This window comes from Mirounga leonina, unplaced genomic scaffold, assembly GCF_011800145.1.
Source record: "Mirounga leonina isolate KUSES-001 unplaced genomic scaffold, KU_Mleo_1.0 Mir_173, whole genome shotgun sequence".
Classification (NCBI taxonomy): domain Eukaryota; kingdom Metazoa; phylum Chordata; class Mammalia; order Carnivora; family Phocidae; genus Mirounga; species Mirounga leonina.
The window spans coordinates 52,554,919-52,577,387 of NW_023270447.1; the positions used below are offsets into that span (position 1 = coordinate 52,554,919).

The window sequence follows — 22,469 nt, forward strand, 5'->3', positions numbered from 1 at the left end:
ACATATGCACACACACACACACTTATACACACAGAAGACAACAAATGAAGACCAAAACCAAGGTCCCTCGACTTCTGGCCTAGACCACTTCTGCAGGTGATTCACCCTGCCTTGCCACCCCACTGTGTGCCCTTGGCTGGCTCAGTTCCCAAGCACAAATAAGAGTAGCCATTTTACTGTTGCCAAATCTAGCAGCAGGTCATATCACTGTCAGAAATGTTGAGAACTGCTTTCAGTGGCCACTGAGTCTCCTCAGTCCTTGCCTTGCACTTCCAAGGCAAAGCCTAAAGCTACTGCCAAAGTTAAGATGAAGAGAACAGCCAGGAGAGGGGTGGCAGTCAGCCATCCTACCCTAAGATTCCTTAACAATGAAATAATAACAATAACAATAATAATAATGATGATGATGATGATAGCTAACACATAGTGATTTCCATGAGCCAACACTATTCAAGTACCTTGTGTGGACTAAGTAATTTAATCCCCCCACCAAACTCTACACTCCTTTTCATCCTGTTCCTCGTAGCAAAGCTGCAGAAGTAGGAGTCACCTGCCTCTGGGTCCCAGCCATCTTCCTTGGGGATCCTGAGTATACCTGCTCTGTGACAGGAAGACCAAGTCAGAGTTCTCTGACTCCCTAAGTTAGGTGAGGGGCTCCTCTGAGCCTCCATTGGCCCCAGACTCCCCCCTGATTGCCTGGAGTTGTTACTGACCATTTCCCTGGGATTCATGTCTAAACTCTCTTTGACCCACAATAGGCCAGGCAGAGCAGTATAACTGGGTCCAAAGCAGGGCCTGGGTGGGTTTGCTGGGAAAAGCCCTCATTTATCCCACCAGTCTCCAAAGTCCCTTTGCTCATCCCCACCCCCACCTTTCATGGAAAAGAGGTTCCAGAAAAGGATGGTGTAGAGGCATTTATTGGATGTTTATGGGGTTGGTCCACATGGGTCTAGATTTGGGACAAGGGACTCCTGAGGGCTGCCTGGGATGTCACTGGCAGTCATTGTGGCCATGAAGCAGTGCTGGAGCAGAAGTTTGGGGTCCACAGCCTGCTCCTCATTGCAGTCTAGCCATGGGTTCAGGAAGGGGTGATTCTGCCCAAGAAGGCTCACTCCTGGCACCTCCATCGAATTGCCTGCATTTTCACCTTGGCAGTCAGGGGGCGCCTCCTCTTTGGGGTCTGGAAAACAGCAAGCGGAAGGCATTCCTCTTACAGACTTTCCTCCCTGACAGTCACATGCACCCTGGCTAACTTTCCTGAGTGCTTACCTTGGGCAGGACTCACTCAGTCTTTTTTTTTTTTTAAGATTATTTATTTATTTATTTACTTGAGAGAGCGAGAATGAGAGAGAGCACAGGAGAGGGGGGAGGGTCAGAGGGAGAAGCAGACTCCCCGCTAAGCGAGGAGCCCAATGTGGGACTCGATCCCGAGACTCCAGGATCATGACCTGAGCAGAAGGCAGTCGCTTAACCGAGCCACCCAGGTGCCCCCGGACTCACTCAGTCTTAAATGCATCATTCGCTTAACAAATATTTATTAACAACATACTACATCATTCACTAGGAGCTGTCAGTGCTTCTAATGAACTTAAAGTCTAGTGCAGGAGACAGACAATAAATAATTGTTAGGAAAAAATGAAGACTTGACCTTGACCATAAACCCATGAGGTAGGTACTATTAAAAACTCATTTTATAGATGAGGATACAGGCTGACTACACAGCTAGCATGCAGAGAAGTGCTGGAAAAATTTAAAACATACATTATTCTCTTCTTTAAGAATAGATTCCATGACACACTACTGATTTATCCTCTCCTCCTCTTGTATATGAGCTTGAAAGGAGGCTCACTTGGCATTAGTATTCCCCACTTCTCGTTCATGACTTACTCTGCCGAAATCTACTTGGTTTCTGCTCCCAACATACCTCAAAACATTTTGTCACTAAATCCCACAGTCACTTACAAATCCTTACCTCCCTTGACTTATTAGGAACATTTGACACAATTGAGCATTCCTGCCTTTTTGGATGAAATGTGTATCAAGCGTTCAGGGGTACCTGGCTGGCTCAGTTGGTGGAGCATGAGACTCTTGATCTCAGGGTTGTGGGTTCAAGCCCCATGTTGGGTATAGAGATTACTTTAAAATAAGATCTTAAAAAAAAAAAAAAATAGCATATCAACTGTTCAAGCCGGAAATGTGAGTCACCAAGTCCCTCTGATTCCACCAATTACCATCTTCCATATTCACCCATTTCTCTACATCTTCAGGGCCACCACCCTCAGTCAGGCTTTCATCTTCTTCCTCCCAGACCACTGGAACAGCCTCTAGTTGGATCTCCTTCAGTCTACCCTCCAGTTTGTAGCCAGAGAGAGCTTTCTAAAGTCAAGTGAGTCCATGTACTGTTCTTTCTCAAAAGCCTTCAATGTCTTCCCATTACCTGTCATCCTTGGGGTGGCATTCAAGGCTCTTCACATACTGTCCCTTCCCTTCTCTTTGGCTTCATTACTATCACTCTTCCCTTAAGAACTCGATGTTTGCGACAACAAGGTTTTTATTGTGCCCTAAATAGTGCCATTCCTTTACATCTCTGATTTTTTGCTTGTGCTGTTTCTTCTGCCTGGAATGACATTTTATACCTTCTCTGTCTAGAAAACTCCATTGATTGGGGATACCCAGGAAGAATGATGCCTCTGAAACTAGGGGAAGAGTGAATTTTAAGAAGGAAGTTATATTGGACATTGGAGTTGACTACTTAACATTCATTCCACCTCTTCCCATCTGGTAATAGCAATTATATTTGGGTGGTATTGGTCCCATCCCAGCTCTAGGAGTAGGGTTGATCTGAGCCAATCAGATAATCCCATTCCTTTGCCACATGGATTGGTAATGGGTGCATAGCATTTCCCTGGGGACAATGATTGGTTTAGGGGTGGACACATGACCTGAATGGTCCAATCAGAGTAGAGCTCAGCTCCCCCCACACACTTTGAAGGAAGAGCTAGTTCCCTCTTTCTTCTCCTGGCTAGCGGGAAACAAAAAGCTGGTGGCCCCAGGGGCTATTGGTAGCCAACTTTCTACCTTAAGAAAAGTCAGCCTGAGGAGTAAGCCAACTCAAAATAGAGGGTAGAGTTGAAAGAATCTTAGAGGATAGAGCCACAAGCCTGACGACATAGTGAACTTTTTTTTTTTTTTTAAGATTTTATTTATTTATTTGACAGAGAGAGACACATCGAGAGAGGGAACACAGGCAGGGGGAGTGGGAGAGGGAGAAGCAGGCTTCCCACTGAGCAGGGAGCCAGATGCGGCTGGATCCCAGGACCCTGGGATCATGACCTGAGCCGAAGGCAGACACTTAACGACTGAGCCACCCAGGTGCCCCGACATAGTGAACTTCTATTCAAGCCATGCATAAAGCCTACCTTACTTTTAGACTTCTCACCCACAGAGCCAATAAATTTCCTTTTTTGTTGTTTTGTTTTGACCTTTCTATTTTTAAATAATTGAAGACTCATAAGAAGTTACAAAAATAGGGCGCCTGGGTGGCTCAGTTGGTTAAGCGACTGCCTTTGGCTCAGGTCATGATCCTGGAGTCCCTGGATTGAGTCCCGCATCAGGCTCTCTGCTCAGCAGGGAGTCTGCTTCTCCCTCTGAGCTCTCTCTCTCTCTCTTTCTCTCTCAAATAAGTAATAAAATCTTTAAAAAAAAAATTTACAAAAATAGTACACTTATCCTTCACCTAAGGTAGCTTTCCCCAATGATAACATCTTAAATAACCATAGAATAACTTCAAAACTAGGAGACTGACATTGATACAATATGATTAAACTACAAATCCTATTCAATTTCTACCAGTTTTTATATATATATATATATATATATATATATATTTTTTTTTTTTTTTTTTTTTTTTTTTTTGGTGTATGGTACTGTCAAAGTTTATCACATATATAGATTTATATAATCACTGCCACAGTCAGGATAAAGAACTCTTCCATCACCACAAAGAAACTTTTTCATGCTTCCTCTTTATACTTGGACCTTCCTCCTAAACCTAACTCCTGGTAACCACTAACCCATTCTCCATTACTATAATTTTGTCATAGCAGAAGTGTGATATAAATGGAACTATATAGTATACAACCTTTTAAGATTGGCTTTTTTCGCTCTATATAACACCCTTGAAATCCATTTAAGTTGTTGTGTGTATCAATAGTGCATTCCTTTTTATGGCTGCATATATTCCATTGGGTGGTTGTACCATCTGTTCATTGCAGGACTTTTGGGTTGTTTCCAGTTTTTGTCAATTACAAATAAAGCTGCTATGAACATTCATGTATAGTTTTGTGCAGACATACATTTTCATGTCTCTAGGATAAATATGTAGGAGTGTAATTGCTGATTTGCATGGTATAGTGGGCTGAATGGTAGCCCCCAGATATTAGGTCCTAATCTCTGGAACCTGTGAATGTTACCTTATATGGTAAAATTTTGCAGATGTGATTAAATTAAGGTGTTTTTTTTTCCTAACGATTTTATTTACTATTTGACAGAGGGTGTGGGGGGGAGAGCACAAGCAGGGGGAGCTGCAGAGAGAGAGAGAGGGAGAAGCAGGCTCCCCACTGAGCAGGGAGCCCGACTCAGGGCTCGATCCCAGGACCCTGGGATCATGACCTGAGCCGAAGGCAGACGCTTAACCAACTGAACCACCCAAGCGCCCCAAATTAAGGATTTTGAGATTAGGAGCTTATCCTGAATTATCTGGGTGGGTCCTAAATGCCATCACCACTGCCTTTATAAGAGAAAGGCAGAGGGAGATGGACACACACAGAGTGATGTAAAGAGACATGTAGAGATTGCAGTGATACAGCTACAAGCAAAGGGAACTGGACAAGGCGAGGAACAGATTCTCCCTTGGAGCCTTTAATTTCACCCCAGTGAGACTGATTTTGGATTTCTGGGCCCCGGAAATGTGAGATAATGCATTTCTGTTATGTTAAGCTTGTGGAAATTTGTTACAGCAGCTGTAGGAAGCTAATACATAGAGTAAGTGTATGCTTAACTTTATGAAAACACCAAGCTGATGGATGGTGAGAATGGCTGATTAGGGATCTCCCACCAACACCTTTTAGAGGGAGAACTGAACTCTTGCCTATCATTTTCCCCCTGTTTTTTTGGTCTCTTATTAAATGTGTCTAGGTTGGAATATCACCTCTACATTTACCTCATTCACCTCATCTGCAAAATAGAGTTGATAATAGCCACTTGGCAGAGTAGTTGAGCAGGTTAAATGGGATAAGGTGTTTAAAGCATAGCACCTAGCATAACAGTAGGAACTCAGTCACCCTTCTGACCAAGCTAGTTCCTCACAGAGTACCAGAGTAAGAAAGTTACGGTCTTTGTTGCATCCTGAGTTTGGGGGATGGGGTTGGGGTGGGAGTGATGGGATAGTACAGAATGCCTGGGCAGCAGGAGGAATCTATTTTCAGAAACTCTGGTCCATTTCCACTCTGCTCTTTTTTTTTAAAGATTTTATTTATTTATTTGAGAGAGAGAATGAGAGACGGAGAGCATGAGAGGGAGGAGCGTCAGAGGGAGAAGCAGACTCCCTGCCGAGCAGAGAGCCCGATGCGGGACTCAATCCCGGGACTCCAGGATTATGACCTGAGCCGAAGGCAGTCGCTTAACCAACTGAGCCACCCAGGTGCCCCTCCACTCTGCTCTTATCCCCCTAGTCAGATATCATGGCCCCAAGATACAGTGCAATGATTGTAGGCTTTAGAATCTGGGAGATCGGGGTTGACTCCTCAGCAACACAAGCTCACTAGCTGTGTGGACTTGGCTAATTCACTTCCCTTGGCTAACCCTTGGTTTCCTCTGCTATACAATGGGGCTAATGATCTCTGCACATGTCCTACTAGAGAGGGAGACAGAAATGAAACATTTTTGTAAAGGTAAAGCTCTGATGAATGTAAGACAGTGGGCCTGTAAACTGTCTCAGATGCAGGAGGGACAGGAGGCTCCTGGTAGATGCTGTGAGTTCAGAGGAAGGAGAGCGTGGCACTTAATGAAGGGGAGGAACTAAGAGCTGAGTTTGGGCAAAAGGCAGAGAGAGCTGAAATCTATCACTTAGTAAAAGGTCAGGAAATGCATTTTCCATCTTAAAAATAAGAAGCAAAAAGCAAGAACACAAGCTGTCTCAAGCCCTAGAGACTGAATAATCCAGCTGGTGGCTGAGCAGTGAAAAGTAGGAGGGTGGTTTTCATTCCCAAGGCCAAGGCATGAACTATATTTCGTTTGAGTCAGAAAGGTTTGGAGGGATAAAGTGGGGAGAGGGGAGGGGAGCAGGACACAAGCAGGAGCACCCCACAGACCGGGCCTGGTGACACAGAAAGAATGGGACTTTGGGGACACAAAAAGAAACACGTGTTTGAATTCCAGTTCCACGATTTATAAGCTGTAAACCCTTGGGCAAATCATCTAACCTCCCTGACACCTGCCTTTTGCATCTGTAAGACGGGGGGCAATAATATCTACCGCACTGGGATAGTTGGGAAAATGAGATGAGATCGTGCATGTCAAGTTTCAGCGTCTGGTACACAGTGAGGACTTCCCTGTCACAGCACAGGGATAAGGAGACAAAGGAGCAGGTAAGGCTGACTTGGCTCTGTCACTCACTCACTAGGTGACTTTGGGTCCCCGTCTGCAAAATCCTCACCTGTAAAATGCATAGTAATAAGATCTATACTCTGCCCAGTTACTGTGAAGAGCAAATGAGGTGGTCTATTTAGAATTAGTTCATTCTTTTTAACTGTGATATCATATTTCATTATTCCTCTACTGATGGACATTTAGTTTGTTTTAAATATGACAAGCTATCATGGATCTTTCTGTACAAGTCTTCTCCTAGTGCAACTATTTCTCTAAGGCAGATAATTAGAAGTGGAATTATGGGGTATAGGGTATAGATATTGTTAGTTTAAATAGGTATTGCCAAACTGGTCCACAAAGTGGTTGTGCCAATTTATACTCTTACCAGTAGCATATGACAGTATCAATTCCTCACACCCCAATTTCTCACTATTAATATGATCCATTTTGGGACTTTTGCCAATATAATTGATTTTTTTAAAGTTTATTTTTTTTAGTAATCACTACCCCCAATGTGGGACTTGAACTCATGACCCCAAGATTAAGAGTTGCATGCTCCTCTGACTGAGCCAGCCAGGCACCCCGCCAATGTAATTGTTTAAAAAAGTTATATAATTGGGGCGCCTGGGTGGCTCAGTGGGTTAAGTGTCCAACTCTTGATTTCGGTTCAGGTAATGGTCTCAGGGTTGTGAGATCGAGCCCACTGAGTGACCCTCAGCACTCAGCAGGGAGTCTTCTAGAAGATTCACTCTCTTCCCCTCCTTTTCCCCTCCCCACTTGTGCACATACTCTCTTTCTCTCTCAGTCTCTCCCAAATAAATACATCTTTCTCTCTCTCTCTCTAAAATAAATAAATCTTTAAAAAAAATTAAAAAGTTACATCATCCTTAAATTGGATTCTTCTTTCTTTCTTTATTGGGGGTCAGGGCAGAGGAAGATGGAGAGAGAGACTCGTAAGCAGGCTCCACACCTGGTGCAGAGCCCAACACAAGGGTCAATCTCACAACCCTGAGATCATGACCTGAGCAGAACTCAAGAGTTGGACACTTAACCAGCTGAGCCACCCAGATGCCCCGCATTCTTCTCATTAGTAGGGTTGAGCAGCATTTTTTCATATGTGTTGAGCATTTGTATTTCTTTTTTTGTAAATTACGTTTTCCTCATTTGTTTAAAGATGTGCCTATATATTCTGGATATCAGCCTCATCTCTATTTTATATATAGTTGATTCTCATTATTCACAGTAGTTATATTCTATAAAGTTACCACAAACACTGAATTAATGAATGCTGAATCGTTGCTCCTAGGGAAAATACAAGGTTAGGTGCCTGTGAGCCTCTGGTCACAACAGTTTTGTCAACTGACCAATACATAAATTGGTTGTTTGTGTGTTTTGTTTGAAGACACATTGTTTAGTATATATTATTGACTCATTAACATTGAACTCATGACCAACAGCACTATAACTCCTGCCTGAACAAAGTTTATCTACCACATGTATTTTCTCCACAGGGTACATCACAGCCTTCTTATGCTTAGGAACAGGAGAGAATACTTCAGCACTACATTTGGGGGCCACTTTATTTTTTTATTTTTTTATTTTGAAGATTTTATTTATTTATTTGAGAGAGAGAGAATGAGAGAGAGCACATGAGAGGGGGGAGGGTCAGAGGGAGAAGCAGACTCCCTGCCGAGCAGGGAGCCCGATGTGGGACTCGATCCAGGGACTCCAGGATCATGACCTGAGCCGAAGGCAGTCGCCTAACCAACTGAGCCACCCAGGCGCCCCTGGGGGCCACTTTAAACAGTGAAGTTAACAAGAATCACAAAAATGCAAAAAACATGGCACTAAATAGACACTTGTTTACAGTATGAGAGCTGAAAACAAGAAGGCAGAGTGTAGACTTGTTTAACCTCAGCTGGGAATGTATGTGATAGGGCAACTCAAATTTTTTGCTGCTCTTCACATGTCCACATCCACAAATGACCTCAAAAGCACTGCAAGTATTGATTTTGAGGTTACAGATAAATTTTAGCAAGCAGACAAACTTGCAAATATCAACTCTGTGAATAATGACGATTGTTTACATGTGTGTATTTATCTTTACATTTATAATATCCTTGCAGTCCATCACTTGTTTTATAACATTATGTATGATGTCTTTTTTTTTTTTTTTTTTTGAGAGGGAGAGAGGGAGAGAGAGACGGAGTGGGGTGGGGAGGGACAGAGGGAGAGAAAGAATATTAAGCAGGCTCCCCACTGAGCACTGAGGCCCACTCAGGCTTCATCCCATGACCCTGAGATCATGACCTGAACTGAAATCAAGAGTTGGACACTTAACTGACTGAGCTACCCAGGCACCCGTTTTATTTTTATTTCATGACTATTTGCATTTGATGAAGGCAAATTTGCCAATTTTTCCCCTTATTTAAAAAAATTAGATGTTTTGGGACGCCTGGGTGGCTCAGTTGGTTAAGCGACTGCCTTCAGCTCAGGTCATGATCCCAGGGTCCTGGGATCGAGCCCCACATCGGGCTCCCTGCTCCGCGGGGAGCCTGCTTCTCCCTCTGCCTGCCACTCTTCCTGCTTGTGATCTTTCTCTCTCTCTGACAAATAAACAAATAAAATCTTTAAAAAAAAAAAAATTAGATGTTTTATTCAAATTCCTGTATTTTAATTAATCTGTTTCTAGACTCTCTCTCTTTTTTCTTTTTAAGATTTTATTTATTTACTTGACAGAGAGAGAGAGAGAGAGCGCGAGAGTGAGCACACAAGCAAGGGGAAGCAGCAGAGGGAGAGAGAGAAGCAGGCTTTCTGCTGAGCGGGGAGCCTGACACGGGGCTCAATCCCAGGACCCTGGGATCATGACCTGAGCCGAAGGTAGACGCTTAATGACTGAGCCACCCAGGCGCCCCTAGACTCTCTTTTTGTTCTAGGGTTTTTCAACATTGGCACTATTTACATTTTGGGTTGGATAATTCTTTGCTGTGGAGCGTTGTCTTCTGTATTGTAGGATGTTTAACAGCATCCCTGGCCTCTACCAAGAGATACCTTCCCCAGTTGTGACAACCAAAAATGTCTCCAGACATTGCCAAATGTCCCTGCGTCGGGGGCGGGGGGGGAGCAAATGTACACCCCACTGAGGACCACTGCACTGCCCAATTCTATCTGTCAATTGCTGTGCCAATATCAAGCGGACAATTCTTAAATCTTTTAAAAATGTCTGTTATCTGATAGGGCAAGTCCCTCCTCTTTCTTTTCCAAAGTTGTTTTGCACTTTTACTCTTCTAGATTAATTTTAGAACTAATTTGACAAATTCCATGAAATGTTTTATTGGGAATTTTATTTATAAATTAATTTGGGGAGAACTGGTATGTCTATGATATTGAGCCTTCTATCCACATACATGCCATATCTCATGAGATAGGTTCTTTTATGCCTTTCATTAACTTCTGTGATTTTTCTCTATAAAAGTTGAAGCCTGGGCTGTGTCTGGTCTCCCTGGGCTGTCTGGATCTATGCTCAGGCTTTCTTCCTGTGCCCTAGCCACTGCTTCCCAGGTTCCTGACTACAAGGCGAACCAGAAGAATCCTTCTACCCTCAAAAGCCATCCCTCCTGCTTTTCAGTGCTCAGCCACAGCAGGGTTATTTATTGTCACCAGGATCTGAGAAGGGTCCTTGTGCTGTTGTTTGTTGCACAAGTTGATGTCAAGTTGGAAAACTAATGTTTTACAACTAAAAAAGCCCTCTCTGTCTTTCTCTGAAATTTAGCTACTACCCACCTTTCTACTGCTCTAATTGCCACCCTGCTTCTTCTGCCTAGCTTAAATTCCTGCCTGGCCTTATTTCCTATGGTGCCCCAGGGTGAATGACTCAGTCACTGCATAGGTCTTACTCAGAACTGCCCACACACTTTTACCCATTATTTATCCTATCCTGGAATGCCTTTTCTCCTTTTACTCAACAAACTCCTTTGCTAATTCAGCACTCATTCAAATCTACTCTCCTTTTTGAAATTCTCCTTACACTTGGTATTAAACAATTTTGTACTTAATTATGTATCTGCACAGACCCAGTGTGGTAGGCAGAAGAAAGAACATGATTCAAGGTAGAAAAACAGAGGCTGAATTTTAGCCTTACAATTTATTAGCTGTGACACTTTGAGTAAGTCATCTAATCTGTCTTAGCCTTGATTTTTCTCATCTGTAAAATGGAGATAATAATACTCATTTTGAGTGTTGTCTACCAAACTACAGAGAAAGATCACTTGCCAGTAGGCACTTGTATCTTTCACAGTACCTTGCAGAGTTTGTAAAAATGTGTGCAATAAAGACTTATGAAAAAGCAACCCTTTTGGCAGGGGGGCCTTTTGAGGCTCTAGAGGGCCTATGCTTATTAATAATGAAGGAGGGGGTAGTCCAGCAATTCAGATTGTCGAAAAATAACTGTACTTAATTTCTGAACAAATTGCTGGAGAGCAGCAAATTTTGCTTATTAATTCTATTTTGTTTGGGATAATATTAAAATCAGTTTTCATTCCCTAAGGCTAGAATTTGAAAACACAGTCTGAGAAAATCCACAAGATGGATTAATCTTTGTGTGACAAATAGAATGCTGACTATGTCAAGTTATTTTGATAAACACTGAGCACATGAAGAGTTTGGGATGAAAATGTTCAGATCATGAACCTCCTAAAAAAATGCGCTGCTGCTTCGGAATATTCTAGGAACTCTCGTGAGGCAAATGTTCCAAACATCATCAAAATATCCCCCCCTCTGTAAAGGTGCTAGCCTGTTTACTACAAGGAAATCATGAGGTCTGTTTCTTACCTGGAGGCTGGAGGCTTAAGCCTGGGTCCAACTTCGTGTGGGGCTTAGAGCTGATGAACAGGTAACAAAGCACGCAGGCGGTGACGAGGAAGGCCAGGAGAACCACTGCTGCTATGGACAGGCCCACAAGGGCGCCAATGCTGGGGAGAGAAGACCAGAGGGAGCTGAGTGTCGGGAGGGGACTTTGGAGGCAACCCGTTAGACGTGAAGTGTTGTCGGTGTTATAGGCATAGGCTGGCTTCAACTTTTGTTCTGTCTCTACTTGCCTTAGGCCGTTTGGGCCTAAGCATGAGACAGAGCATTAGCTGTGTGCCCAGGACTCACCACATATGTAACACGACTTGCGTCAGTGCCACCACATAATTGGGAATCAATTTGTGTTCCCCTTCCTGTTTTCTCCTTCCCTCCCTACTTTCTTCAACGTGCATCCCACCCCCCCCATCCCCACCCCAGGGAGCTGGAGATGGTCTTAAAGAGCCCTCCCCATGATGCTGTTTCTTAAAAATCAAGACACATAGTAGGCCTTAGCTAAAAACCAGCTGTCCTTCCAACCTCCTTCCAGGTAGTTTCCGACTCACCCTCCACTGGGTCATCACGCCAGTGTGGACTCCATGTTTAGAAGACCTCCCCACTGCTGTTCCCTCACCCTCCAACCTTGCCACCTCTGCCCCAAGTCAGGCCCTGGTCACCTGGTCTCCAGACGACTACCTCCTGGCTCATTTGGGAGTCACTGTCTTTCCTGCTTCATATGATTCCTCCCTATCATCTCCCCACATTAGAGTTTTACCTGTCCTTGAAGGCCCATCTCAAATGTCTCCTGACCTCAATAATGCTTTCCTTGGCCATCTTTCTCTCTCCTTTGCCCACCCATGCCAGGCTAATCCACCCAGGACACTTCCCTCAGGGCCTTTAGCACTTCCCTCTGAGTCAGGCAGCCCAATGTGGCAGGAAAGAGCAAAGGGCTTTGGAACCAAACCTACCTGGGTTAGGACCCAGATATATAACAACTCACTCTGAGATCTTGATGAAGTTATTATACATTTTGAGCCTCAGCTTCTTTGTCTGAAAAGTGAAAATGATCAAAACACAGTATTTCACAGAGGCACCTGGGTGGCTCTGTCAGTTAAGCGTCTGCCTTTGGCTCAGGTCATGATCCCATAGTCCCTGCTCAGCGGGGAGTCCCCTTCTCCCTCTCCCTCTGCTGCTCCCCACTGCTTGTGTGCGCTCTCTCTGTTAATAAACTCTTAAAAAAAAAACCCAAAACACAGTACTTCACAGGAGGTAGTAAGGATGACTAATATATGTAATATTCTTGACACATAGTAGGTGTTCAACATATTCCTCATGTGTTTCTTGAAGGCAGAATCAGACCATAAATAATCAGCTTTGTCCTCCCCTTGCAGAAGCCCTGGCACATAGTAAGCATTTAGTAAATATTACTGAGTACCTACTATGTGTCAGGCACTGTAAGATATTCTCCCAACAGTAGTGGATAGGTAAGTAGCAGGCTTTGTTTGTGTGCCCTTCCTGTCTATGACTTCTTCACCAGCTTTTCTGCCCACCCCTCGCCCTGACCCCACCCCCAGACTCTTGCCCTTGCCACTTCTGCCAGATTTTGCTCCCAGCTAGCTGGTGACTTATTTCCCAGGTAGTTGATAGCTAAGTTCCACTAAGCAGAATCACCTTAGAGCTTTGGAAAATCTGTCTTCCCATGGCTAAATAAATTATTGAACACCCCTGCAATGGAATAGTTTAGCGCCATTAAAAACATGTTTTCAAATAATATTTAAGATCAAGGATAGGGACGCCTGAGTGGCTCAGTTGGTTAAGCGTCTGCCTTTGGCTCAGGTCATGATCCCAGGGCCCTGGGATCGAGTCCCACATCGGGCTCCTTGCTCAGCAGGGAGTCTGCCTCTCCCTCTTCCTGCTTCTCCCCCTGCTTGTGCGTGCTCTCTCTCTCTCAAATAAATAAAAATATTTAAAAAATAAAATAAAAAAAGATCAAGGATAAGTTCTGATGAGATAATGCTAAGTGAAAAGAGTAGGACATGATACTAAATATATAACATAATTCCAATTTAAATAAACATATACATAATTATACATATGTAAGTTTGGATAGAAATACACCAAAATGCTAACAGGCTGTCTCTGGTTGTAGTGGAGGCTGTGGATGTCCTGTCCGTGTCCCATGGGGTCTTGTAATTGTAGAATATTCTGGCCAGAGTTTCAAATGCCAGCATCTATATCCCTTGGCCTGAGGGTTTTCTCTGGGTCCAGAACAGTCTCCATCTGTACATTGAGCAGGTGAGAAGTGCAGGAAAATTAATGCCTCCCTTCTCCCATCGACACAGAACCAATGATTGACACAGATTGTGTGTGAATACCCAGTTTCCTGGCCCTCAGGTGGGATGACTCTGAGGTGTAATTTCTACATGGGCGGGCATAAGTTCCAGTGACCCTCAGTGGTGACCCACTATCATTTGCTCTTACCCTTCCCTGCCTCACTTTGCCACGCTCAACCCGTGTTTTCTAGGATGGCTTTCCATAAAAACCACTTGCCCTCAAATCCTTGTTTCTAAGTCTTTTGGGGAATCCAAGCTAAGACACTGGATCTCCCATGATTCCTCTGTCCTTTCCACATTTTCCATATTGAGCATGCAGTACCTTTTAGTTCTTATAAGTACTTTAATCAAACATTATTTCCCCTTTTGAGATATGCTGTTTATAAGGCTATTATCTGGAAGACTTGGGCTCCAGTTGGGCCCCCACACTTTACATGGTACCTCTGTGGCCACCTGGATGGAAAGGGCCCTCTAAAAAGAAGGTCCTTTGAGGAATGGGTGAGAGAGCTGGCAGGAGATATCCCAGATTAGCAGTCAGACAGGGAGCGGGCGCTGTCTCTGATGGTCTCTCTGGGGACAGAGGAATCAGGGCCCAAGGACAGAGCTGGGAACAACCCAGGCAGCTCCAAGGGGAAACATCTGTGCTTGGCCGAAGATGAACTTTAAATGATTAGAGTTGTCCCCAGGTGAATGGACTGCCTTGAGAGGTGGTAAGTTTTCTATTATTGCACGGGTTTGTAAAAAATACCGGGATGAGGGGTGCCTGGGCGGCTCAGTCGTTAAGCGTCTGCCTTCAGCTCAGGTCATGATCCCAGGGGCCTGGGATCGAGCCCCGCATTGGGCTCCCTGCTCTGAGGGAAGCCTGCTTCTCCCTCTCCCACTCCCCCTGCTTGTGTTCCCTCTCTTGCTGTGTCTCTCTCTGTCAAATCAATGAATAAAAAATCTTTAAAAAAAAAAAAAAGAATACCGGGATGAGTACACTTTTTAGTGAAGTTAGAGTTTCCTGCCCTGGGTGGGAAACTGAAGAGCTGCTAGCCTTCTAGGAGTTCACAGATCCATAACTCTCAGAGAGATAACACACTGTGACCCCTGGGAGAGAATTGGGTTCTGTCATATATAAACTGAAAAATCCTTCATCTCTTGATCTTCATTTTCTTCATTTGTAAAGGTTCCTATCTCACCAGGTGTCCCTAAAGATTAAATGAGGTGGTGTACAACACACAGTGCCTGACAACCGATTCTGCCCTGCAGCAAGGCTGCTGCCTTTTGGCTCACATCCTGGTAAAAAACAGAGCTGCTAATAGAGGGTGTTCGGAAAGTGGACCAGACATGTGATAGCACCAGCTGCTTCTCCACAGGGAGTCTTCACTTCCTGAGACACACTTTTAAAGACAGCAGTTCTCCTTGAGCACTACCCAAGGAAACAGTTGTTTACCTGGAGATCTTATATTTTTAAGGACCAACTTTCATGAAAAAGGCCAAATGGAGTTGAGAGCAAAACAAGGTCTCCACCCTGCAATGGAGCACTCTAGAAGGGTTGTTTTAGGGTTTAAGGTACGTTGATTACCTAGATGTCCTGGGGGACCCTCCGGTCCTCTCCTCCACTTTGTAACTGTCTGTGATGTTTAACCATGTTATGTCCAAGCCTAAGAAAAGTCTGTGATGTTTAACCATGTTATGTCCAAGCCTAAGAAAAGTCAGCCCTGCGGGCTAAACCTTCCCACTGCCCTTGAGGCCACAGAACGGGAGCACACTGACATGTGATGTGACCTCAGAGGTCACCCCATCCAACCCTCCACCTCATTGTCTGAGCCACTAAAGCATTCCACACATCACGAGGGGCGAAGGCAACAGGAGGGACCACAGGGGTGTTAGAGGGAAGGAGATGTTAGAAGAGGGAGGGGATCTTGGCTAGGTGCTGAGGGGGTGTGTGTCTCCAAGGGCCAGCACAGTGCCCAGAAGATAGTAGAGGGTCAATGAGTGTCTTTTCAAATGATCTGAGTGAAGGGGGTTATGAGAGAGCCAGGCTAGATTTAGACAGTTGTGCCACAGGACAAGCCCGGACTTTGGCCAGACAGGCCTGAGTTTTCATCCCAGCTCTGCCACTTGCTCTCAGCAGGGCCTTACCAGAGATTAACTTAACTGCTTTCAAGTTTTCTCATCTGTAAAATGGACAGAAGACATGCCAGGGTTGTGAACGTGTGAATACATCTAACTCTTGGTTCGTCCTAGGTGATGTTCTTTAAATCTCAGTCTATAAAGGCATCGCTAGAAGATCTTGGACAATTCACTTTTGTACTCCCAGATTCACTTTCCCACCTGTGAAGCAGGGAAAGAAACTCCCTTCTAATGAGGACATATAGTATGTACTAGTCACTTTCACATGCATTATTTCACTTAATCCTCACAACAATTCCACGAGACAGGTAGTACGATTGCCATTTTGAAGATGAGAAAAGAGCCTTGGAGATAATTTGGCCAAATTCACATAGCTATTAAGTGACAGAGCCACGGTTTGGACTGACTGGGTTCTAATCAGCCCCAAAGTTCTACACTGTCTCTATACCTCTAAGGGAGGTCAGTGCTACCATATTTCAGCACCCAGCTCAGTGTTAAGTACACAGTGGGTCTTCAGCAAATACTCCATTGTTATACTCTAGGTATATGTCATATCTCTCTGAATGGATGATGAGCTCCTCAGGGACAGGGAATAATTAATTTTTGTCTCCCTATTGCTGAGCATAGCACCTGGCACAAAGCAAAGGCTATAAGGAATGAATGAATATAGGGTTGAATAGAGAATAAATTAAATCCTCAGTTACAGATAGCAGCCGAATGTGCAGGACTGGAAAACCTGGCCATCTGAAAATAGTTTTAGAATTACAGGTTGAGGGGCGCCTGGGTGGCTCAGTCGTTAAGCATCTGCCTTCGGCTCAGGTCATGGTCCCGGGGTCCTGGGATCGAGCCCCCGCATCAGGCTCCCTGCTCAGCGGGAAGCCTGCTTCTCCCTCTCCCATTCCCCCTGCTTGTGGTTCCCTCTCTCGCTGTGTTTCTCTCTGTCAAATAAGTAAATAAAAAAAATTAAAAAAAAAAGAATTACAGGTTGAGCAGTCTAGAAAAAGTGATTATCTATAATTGTCAGTGGCATATGTCAAGTTGATTTCACCTCTTTATCTCTTTGGTCCTAGTCAGAAATCAGGGCAATCATTTATCATCCTCTTCATTTGACAGTTATAAAGACAGGCTCAGAGAGGTTTCTTTGGCAGAATGTCCTTTCCCACCCAGAGGGTATGCAGCCTCTGGTCATATACCTCCAGGAACAGGAAAATCACTGTCTACTGAGATGGCCCACTCCATTTTTGCCGATACCTATTTCCCAGAGCAGGCACAGGCTCGGGTCCTATTTTCTGGGTGAGGCCTTTGGAGACGGCTAGGAACTGAGACCCACTGCCCTCTCAGCACCATTCTTGGTTCCAGGACTGTCAACACTGGCCTATCCACCCCCTTTCTTGAACAGGCAGGGAAACTGAGGTCCTTTGGGTGGGGATTCACCCAAATTACACTTCTATTAATCTATACTGAGCTGGCTTCTGCTGTGGCATTATGACATTGCATGCAGCTCTGATTCCTTGGTCCTCTGCTTTAGCTCAGGAGTAGAGTAGATCCCCAGTACCCACCCCCAGCCTGGCACAGCTAAGTGCTCAGTAAGGGGTAGCTGAAAGAATGACTAAATATGAGGAGGAAGAAAGGGTTGAGCCTCAGCTAGGCTGGGATTGACTTGGGGTGTAGCATGAGGTGAGGAGTAAGACCTGGGGCTGAGGTCTGGGTGTAGGGATAGACCATGTTTGGAGTCGAGGTGGGTTGCCTTGAGGACTCGGGGGGGGGGGGGGGGGTTTGGGGCTGGTGATCGATATTGACTGGGGAGTGAGTAAAGTCAGGGATGAGGTCAGGCTAATATTAGGATGGGGACCCTGGTGAGCTCTTGGATTAGGGTAGAGTTTGGGTTTCCTGTAATGTGGGAGATGGGAGTATTGTGTCAGGGAGAGGGTTGGTGTGTAATGTGGGGCTGGGTTCAGGGTGGCAGAGGATGACACTGGGAGTAGGGATGGACTGAAGTTTCTCCAGTGGAGTTGGGGGTGAGGTTCAAGTTTGGATCTGAATAATGGTTCAGGTCAGGATGGGGGAAGGGGTTACAGAGGGAGTTGGCTTGGTGAGAGCAAAGGTCAGTATTGGGCCTGAAGGGCTAAAGGGCGGGTGCGGGTCGATGCTGATGCTGGGGTGGGCACGTGGGTGAGGACTGAGGGTTTAGCACGCGCTGGACTGAGGGTGCGGTGAGGGGCTAAGGCTGGAGTGGGGTTCTGGCTAGGGTTAGCGCCACGGCCGGTACCTGAGCCACCACATGTAGCTGTGCTCGTAGGGGAAGAAGCTGTGCGGGTCGTCGCAGCAGTACTTGTGGTCGCGGAAGCCGCAGCAGAAGACGGCGGCCGCCTCGCCCCCAGGCCGCGGGCAGCTGAAGCCACGCACCACCTCCTGCTCTGCGCTCACGTAGCTCGTGCAAGCGTCGCTCATCGCGCCCCGCGCCGGGCCCGCCGCCACCTCGGGCCGCCAGACGGCCGGGCGAGCGAGGAACGCACGGAGACAGAACTAAGCCGGAGAAAGCGACTGAGGGAGAGAAAAAGCAGAGAGAAGCAGCGCGACAGAGGGACGCGGCGAGAGGCGCGGAGACGCAGCAGTGAGAGACCTAGAGTCCCTGAGGACCGGGAAAGGCGACCAGGTACGCGGACCGGGCGCGGCGGGAGGGCATGTGGAGGAGGAGGAGGAAAGAGAGGAGGAGGAGAGCGGAGGAGCGGTGGGAGTGGAGAGTGGCGGGAAGGCGGGGGGTGGGGGGAGCGGGCGCCGGAGCGCGAGCGCGAGGCGGGGGGACCGGATGGGAGGGCGACCCGCGGAGCCGAAAGGAGGGAGCTACCCGGCGGAGCCTCCTGGGCGCGAGTCTGTCCTGCGCTTCCCCCACCCGTCTCACCGCGTTCCCAGTTTATGCACGAGGGTGCTGAGTGCGCAGAGAGACTACAAGACGTGTCCGAGGTGGCAGGGCGGGAATCGAAGCCACCGCCGCGGATTCCACAGCTGCCCTTGAGCACCCTGCTGGTGCTCGGCGCTGTGCTCGACGCCGGCAGTCTCGGGGCGGCCCAGGCTAGTGCGGGGCACAAGCGGCCAGCCGGCGACCACACCGCAGGGTCAGGTATGGGATGATTAGTACACTACTTCACTTAGCCTTCACACCAACCCAGAGGGCCAGGGATTTTCAAACCCATTTTATAAATGAGAGCTAAGTGCCAGAGAGGTCATTTCCCCCAGTCCTCAAGTCCGTGGGATTTTAACCTGGGTCTGTCTAGTCCCCAAGCCCTTGTTCTTTCTGGGGTTCTCACTGTGCCTCTTTTCCAGTGGACTTTTTTTTTTTTTTTTAAGATTTTATTTATTTGAGAGAGAGCACGAGCCGGAGGGGGGAGGGTGGGAAGGGGCAGAGGGAGAAGGAGACTCACCGTTGTGTAGGGAGTGGGGGGAGGGGGGAGAAGCAGACGGGAGGAGGGGCTGGACCCCAGGACACTGGGATCATGACCTGAGAGGAGGCAGGTGCTGAACCGACTGAGCCACCCAGGCGTCCTAAGATTTTATTTTTAAGTAACCTCCAACCCACAACCCTGAGATCAAGAGTCGTTCCCTCCACCAACTGAGCCAGCCAGGCATCCCTCCAGTGGAGTTTTAAACCTTTGGCTTCCTGGCCTGTCTGTCTCTTCCTTCCCTGAGCCGCTAACTCGTACTGACATATTCACACTTCTGTTAAGACTCCCTGCCACCCTGGCCTAGGACAAGGGGGCTACATGATGTCCCAAATGGAACCCCACCCCCAGGAAGCAAAGCCGGCACACCTTTCCACTCTCAGAAATTATTTCCAGATCACAAGAGCAGTGTTCTCACTAGGGTTAGGGGATCACAGTCTGAAGGGGCCATATGTGGCCCTTAGAAATTGCCTGTCCTCTCAGGGTACAGTGGGGAAACGAGGCTTTGAGAGGTACACAGCTTTCCCCAATTGCACCGATCCAGGACTAGAGACTCCTGAGCTTTAGTTATCCCATTTTTTAAAAAAATTTTTAAAGATTTTATTTATTCATTTGTGAGAGAGAGAGTGTGTGAGCAGGGGGAGAGGCAAAGGTAGAAGCAGACTCCCTGCTAATCTAGGAGTCCAAGGTGGGGCTCCATCCCAGGAACCAGAGATCATGACCTGAGCTGAAGGCAGATGCATAACTATCTGAGCCACCCAGGTGCCCCTAGTTGTCCCATTTTATATCCCATTCAGCTAGTCACAGGGTATTGGGACTGAAAAAGACCTGTGGGACATGTAACCAATTAATCAGTCACAGCTAGCTCTAAAAAATAGTAATTAGGAATGCCAGGGTATCTCAGTCCGTTGTCAGACTCTTGATCTCAGCTCAGGTTTTGATCTCAGGGTGGTGAGTTCAAGCCCGGTGTTGGGCTCCATGATGGGCGTGGAGCCTACTTAAAATAAATAAATAAATAAATAAATAAATAAATAAATAAATAAATAAATAAATAAATAAATAAATAAATAAAAAAGAATAATTAAATGGAACAGAAAAAGTGCACTGCGGATAGTAAAGCTAAGTATTCTTTCATAAAATGCTTATTTCAGTTACGTATGTATGTATGTATTATGGACCAGATCACAATGTAAAGTGCATTTCTTTTGAGTCAGGTCAAAAAGGTTTGAAAACCACTGAATTTCTCATTGGACAGATGGGCAGGGGCTAGCTTAAGATGACAAGATCTTTAGCTCTTCTAATTTTTACAGGAGTAGGTAGAGTAGGAAATCGTTATTGTGATGCCTTGGGACTCCCCAGTTTCTCCATTCTTTGCTTTGGGTGTGTGTGGCATAAACATGGGCATCAGGCAATCTGGACTCAAACCCTAGCTCTCCCCCTTCCCCGATTTTTCTCTCTGTTTCAGGTTACCTTTCATCATTTGGCCAGCTTCTAAGATGCTAATGTGTGCCATGCTTTTGAGCTGAGCACTGGAGTCCCTGAGAGGGGTCAGATCTGGGTCTGCCCTTGAGAAACACACAGTATGGTGGAGGAGTCACACAGATGATCATAGGACAGGGCAGTGAAAGGGGAAATGTGGGGACGATGGCTGCAGAGTGGTCACTGTCTGAAGGAGAGAGGAAGAATTTTGAGGGGGTAGTGTCCTCAAGGGTCACTATAAGGTCAAATATGAAAATTGGAGGGAATTGTTACTGTCCCCCAGAAAACCTTTCTACTGAGCTGTGCACCTGGAGGCTGGATGGCATACCCTAATGAAGGTGCACTTTGGCCTCTTTACCAGATGGAAAGTAAAGGGGGCGGAGTGGAAATCCTGTGGAAAGGAGAGAGGTCTCCTGGAGACAGGGTTTAGCTGGGAGGTAGAAAGCACTCTGCTCTGACTTTTGGGAAAATTGTGAAGCTGCCAGCAGTTTCCAGAACCCTTTCCCAGCCAAGAATTAATTTGTTCCTCCCAACAACCCTGTGGGGTGAGCCAAGCAGGGATGATTGTGCCCCTGAAAAATAACAAACCCAGTGTCACACAACAGTCAATGGCCCAGGCAGGAAGCACCCAGGTCTGTATAGCCAAGGGTTCCTTGGCGGTCTGATGAAGACTTATGGACCCCTATTCAGAAGAGTACTTTTAACCACAAAAAGTAAATTACTTAGGATAACAAGAATACCAGTTATATAGAATCATTATCAAAATATTTTTAAAGATTTTATTTATTTATTTGAGAGAGAGAGACAGGGAGAGAGAGCACAAGCAGAGGGAGGGGCAGAGGGAGAGAGAGGGACAATCAGACTCCTTGCTGAGCACGCAGCCTGATGTGGGGCTTGATCCCAGGACCCCAAAATTATGACCTGAGCTGAAGTCAGGCATTTAGCCGACTAAGCCACCCAGGCACCCCTCAAAATATTTTTTAAAAAATACTTATTTTATGGGACGCCTGGGTGACTCAGTCAGTTAAGTGTCTGCCTTCGGCTCAGGTCGTGATCCCAGGGTCCTGGGATCGAGCCCCACATTGGGCTCCTTGCTCAGCGGAGAGCCTGTGTCTCCCTTTCCCTCTGCTGCTCACCCTGCTTGTGTACTCTCTCTGTCAAATAAATAAATAAATAAAATCTTTAAAAGTATATTTATTTTATGAATGTTGTTTCTTAAACATTAAATAGCAAGATCTAGAGATTGGTCTATTAGCTATTGTAATTTTGAGGTGGTGAATGAGTGTAAACAGTATCTTCAAGATATTGCTATTGTAATATAATACGAAACTATGATTTCTATTGGTGACAGAGTCACAGGTACTGCTGAATAGTACTGTGATTTGTTGCTTACCTGCATGACAGAAAGAAATACTAAATTCCAATTACAGGTTAGTGAAAACAGGATGTAATTTTTACCCATTACAAGTTTATGGACCACCCCCCTGAACTCTAACCATGGAGCCCTTGAGCTCTGTGGAGCCTATGCTAAAATCCTCTAGCTCTTTTGGCCTAAATCCTACTCTAATGCTTGTTCTTCTTGCAGGCACTTACTGTAACCCTACTAAAT

The 22,469-nt window shown here is 45.8% G+C and overlaps 1 protein-coding gene across 2 annotated transcripts; it reads right to left on the reverse strand.

Moving 5' to 3' along the window:
- Window positions 1–899: 899 nt before the first annotated feature.
- Window positions 900–18,544, reverse strand: SHISAL2A (shisa like 2A). Of its 2 annotated transcripts, XM_035018542.1 has the most exons (4): window positions 13,621–14,215; window positions 12,491–12,540; window positions 11,479–11,618; window positions 900–1,180 (listed from the first exon to the last, which is right to left on the reverse strand). In XM_035018542.1, the coding sequence occupies exons 1-4, from the start codon at window positions 13,669–13,671 to the stop codon at window positions 927–929; spliced, it is 495 nt and encodes a 164-aa protein (XP_034874433.1). In that variant the 5' UTR covers window positions 13,672–14,215; the 3' UTR covers window positions 900–926. The 2 variants fall into 2 exon arrangements, with proteins under 2 accessions (XP_034874433.1, XP_034874432.1); XM_035018541.1 differs by lacking the exons at window positions 12,491–12,540; window positions 13,621–14,215 and adding an exon at window positions 18,211–18,544.
- Between the last annotated feature and the right edge of the window lie 3,925 nt (window positions 18,545–22,469).